The 2,234-nt window shown below is 39.1% G+C and overlaps 1 protein-coding gene across 1 annotated transcript; it reads left to right on the top strand.

Moving 5' to 3' along the window:
* Positions 1-660: 660 nt before the first annotated feature.
* LOC113693173 (uncharacterized) lies at positions 661-1,270 on the top strand. The gene is made up of 2 exons (XM_072070371.1): positions 661-693; positions 803-1,270. Exons 1-2 carry the CDS (start codon positions 661-663, stop codon positions 1,268-1,270), a joined length of 501 nt encoding a protein of 166 aa, XP_071926472.1.
* Positions 1,271-2,234: the final 964 nt, after the last annotated feature.

The raw sequence follows: 2,234 nt of genomic DNA, 5'->3' as shown, positions 1-2,234 counted from the left end.
GTTCTAAAAGAAGCAGAAACGACGTCGTTTGAAGTTGATTTGGAAGAAAAACACTCAACACTTAGCCAAATTTCAGACAAAACTCATTTCCCTCTTTTTTTGCCTTCGGACACCATCTTCTTCTCCTTCTCTCCACTGGGATCCAGCCGCGCGACCTGTTTTGGAGTTCTCGACTGCTTCAGTTTCGATCAGCATTCACTATCTCACCCGAAAAGCAACAATGGAAGCCTCAGTCCGGATACTATTCAATTCCTCCGCTCGCCATCTTTCCAACTCCCTTTTCCCTCTCCAAAAGCAGCTTCCTTTAAAGCCCTTTTCCACACTGCTTCCTTCTCCTCCTCCTTACTATTGTCATCATCATCATCGCCCAATTCCAACTCCTGCAGTTTCATTTATTAACCCCCAAAATCGCCACTCCATTATTTTCTCAAACGCCCACATTCCCCACTACCCCTCAACAACCTCATTTGGCTTTTCCCATTCCCTAAATTCTTCACTGTTTCTCCTCAACTCATTCTTCTCCACCTCAACCTTCTTCCGCATTTTCTCTGACCAAAAAGATAAATCTTTCCACTGGAATTACGCTCCTGATGGAATTCACCCTAGAGAAAATGCGGTCATCGGGGATAAAGGGCCAATCTTTGCTACAGTTTTGTTGGGATGGCTTGGGTCAAAGCCGAAGCATCTGAGGAGGTATGGTGCCATTCTTGACAATTTGCAAAGTAGGCCAAATTTATTGGAGAAAATCAAGGGAATTATTGTTGATTCAGGAGGTGACGCTAATATAGATCCCAAGGTCTAGGCTGCTGGATTTACTGCAGCCCTGCTAAAGAAATATAGTTCATCATCTTATCCATTAGTTGAAGCTGTAGGAAGAAATCAATTGAAAAGTGGAGTTGATACCTCAAACTTGCGAGAAAAGGAGCCCCTGTTCATTGAAACCTTACTTTTGTCGGCATTTGAGAAGCTCTTCTCTTATCTCCTAAACTTGAACGGCGTCAAACAGCGGTTGACAAAGATAATCTCTGTCCTTTCAAAAAACCGGCCTTCTTGCCCACAGCTTTATCTGTATAGTACAGCTGATAAGGTCATTCCATTCTCCTCAGTTGAGTCATTTGTTGAAGAACAGAAGAGAAGTGGGAAAAATGTGTGGGCATTCAACTTTGGTGCATCACCTCATGTTGACCATTATCAGACTTTTCCCAGTGTATATACATCAAAGCTTGAGAGGTTTTTGAACGAGTGTCTGGTCACAGTGAAGAAGTTATAAAAGTTTCACAATTTTAGATGATTTAGGTTGAAATGATGCACAAGTAATTGTTTGCCCTGTGCAGCTGAATTCAATTTCAAGCAATGGAGATTCCTAACAAGAGGTAATTTTGGCCTAATGTTACTCAAAAACTGCAAACTCTTGTTTCTGAATATTTCCATTGAAATATGGTATTTCATTTTTGTCCAATGGTAGCTGTTGGTACTCTTGGTTCTGTAATTTAGCAATGAGGCACGTATCATTCTCAATAAACTTTCCCATCACCTTTGTTCAAAAAAAAAAAAAAGAGCTACCCAAACTGATAGGGCAGCTTTAGTAGAGTAGCAGATAGCAAATATCCCTAAATTGAGCCAGTACCATGAATTTTGAGGAAAAGCCATAATTTGAAGACTGAATCAGAAGGAAAACAAGACCTAAGGTTGTCACGGCATAATTTGAGGTAAATAATCTCAATATTTTCCATTTATTTTCAAACATTTCTGTCTAATGGCTGTTTGTTAATGTGTCTTCTGCCCATTATGTGTAGGCTTATCACAGTCTTTGCTTGGATTTGAGTTTAGTGTTGGGTGCTATAAATATCTGTTGTTTGTGTAATGAAGGGATTTTCTGAAGAGTTTTTATTATGTAATTTTAGACTTGATATTGGTTGGTTCCTGTTTAAAAGGAAAATGAAGAACACGTTTCTTGACTCGATATTTCTATTCCTATAATGAGTTGGACAACAGTGGGTTGAGGCCAATTTTTCTGTTGAACATTTGAACCGACTGATTTAATTCAAGGACTTCTTTCCCATTGCCCCCACTATAATGGTGGGTAGTGATAAGAGAAAGAGTTTTTCATAAGAGGACATATGCAATAGACATTTCTGATGATCATTACGGTTTATGTCTTCGAAAATAGGCAAAAGATGCAGTATATTTATCCAAAATAGTGAATTTATCCAAAAACAGAATGAATTTGTTTG

Source organism: Coffea arabica, chromosome 1e (assembly GCF_036785885.1).
Source record: "Coffea arabica cultivar ET-39 chromosome 1e, Coffea Arabica ET-39 HiFi, whole genome shotgun sequence".
NCBI classification, from domain to species: Eukaryota; Viridiplantae; Streptophyta; class Magnoliopsida; order Gentianales; family Rubiaceae; genus Coffea; species Coffea arabica.
The sequence above is the reverse complement of the archived record's forward strand: the minus strand, read 5'-3'. Positions and strand labels throughout refer to the sequence as shown.

What these genes read in the sequence shown, in the direction of transcription:
- LOC113693173 (XM_072070371.1), top strand. Translation starts at nt 661, where the DNA reads ATGGCTTGGGTCAAAGCCGAAGCATCTGAGGAG. An exon ending in AAGCCGAAGCATCTGAGGAG is followed by an intron (nt 694 to 802) that starts GTATGGTGCCAT and finishes CCCAAGGTCTAG; the next exon opens with GCTGCTGGATTTACTGCAGC.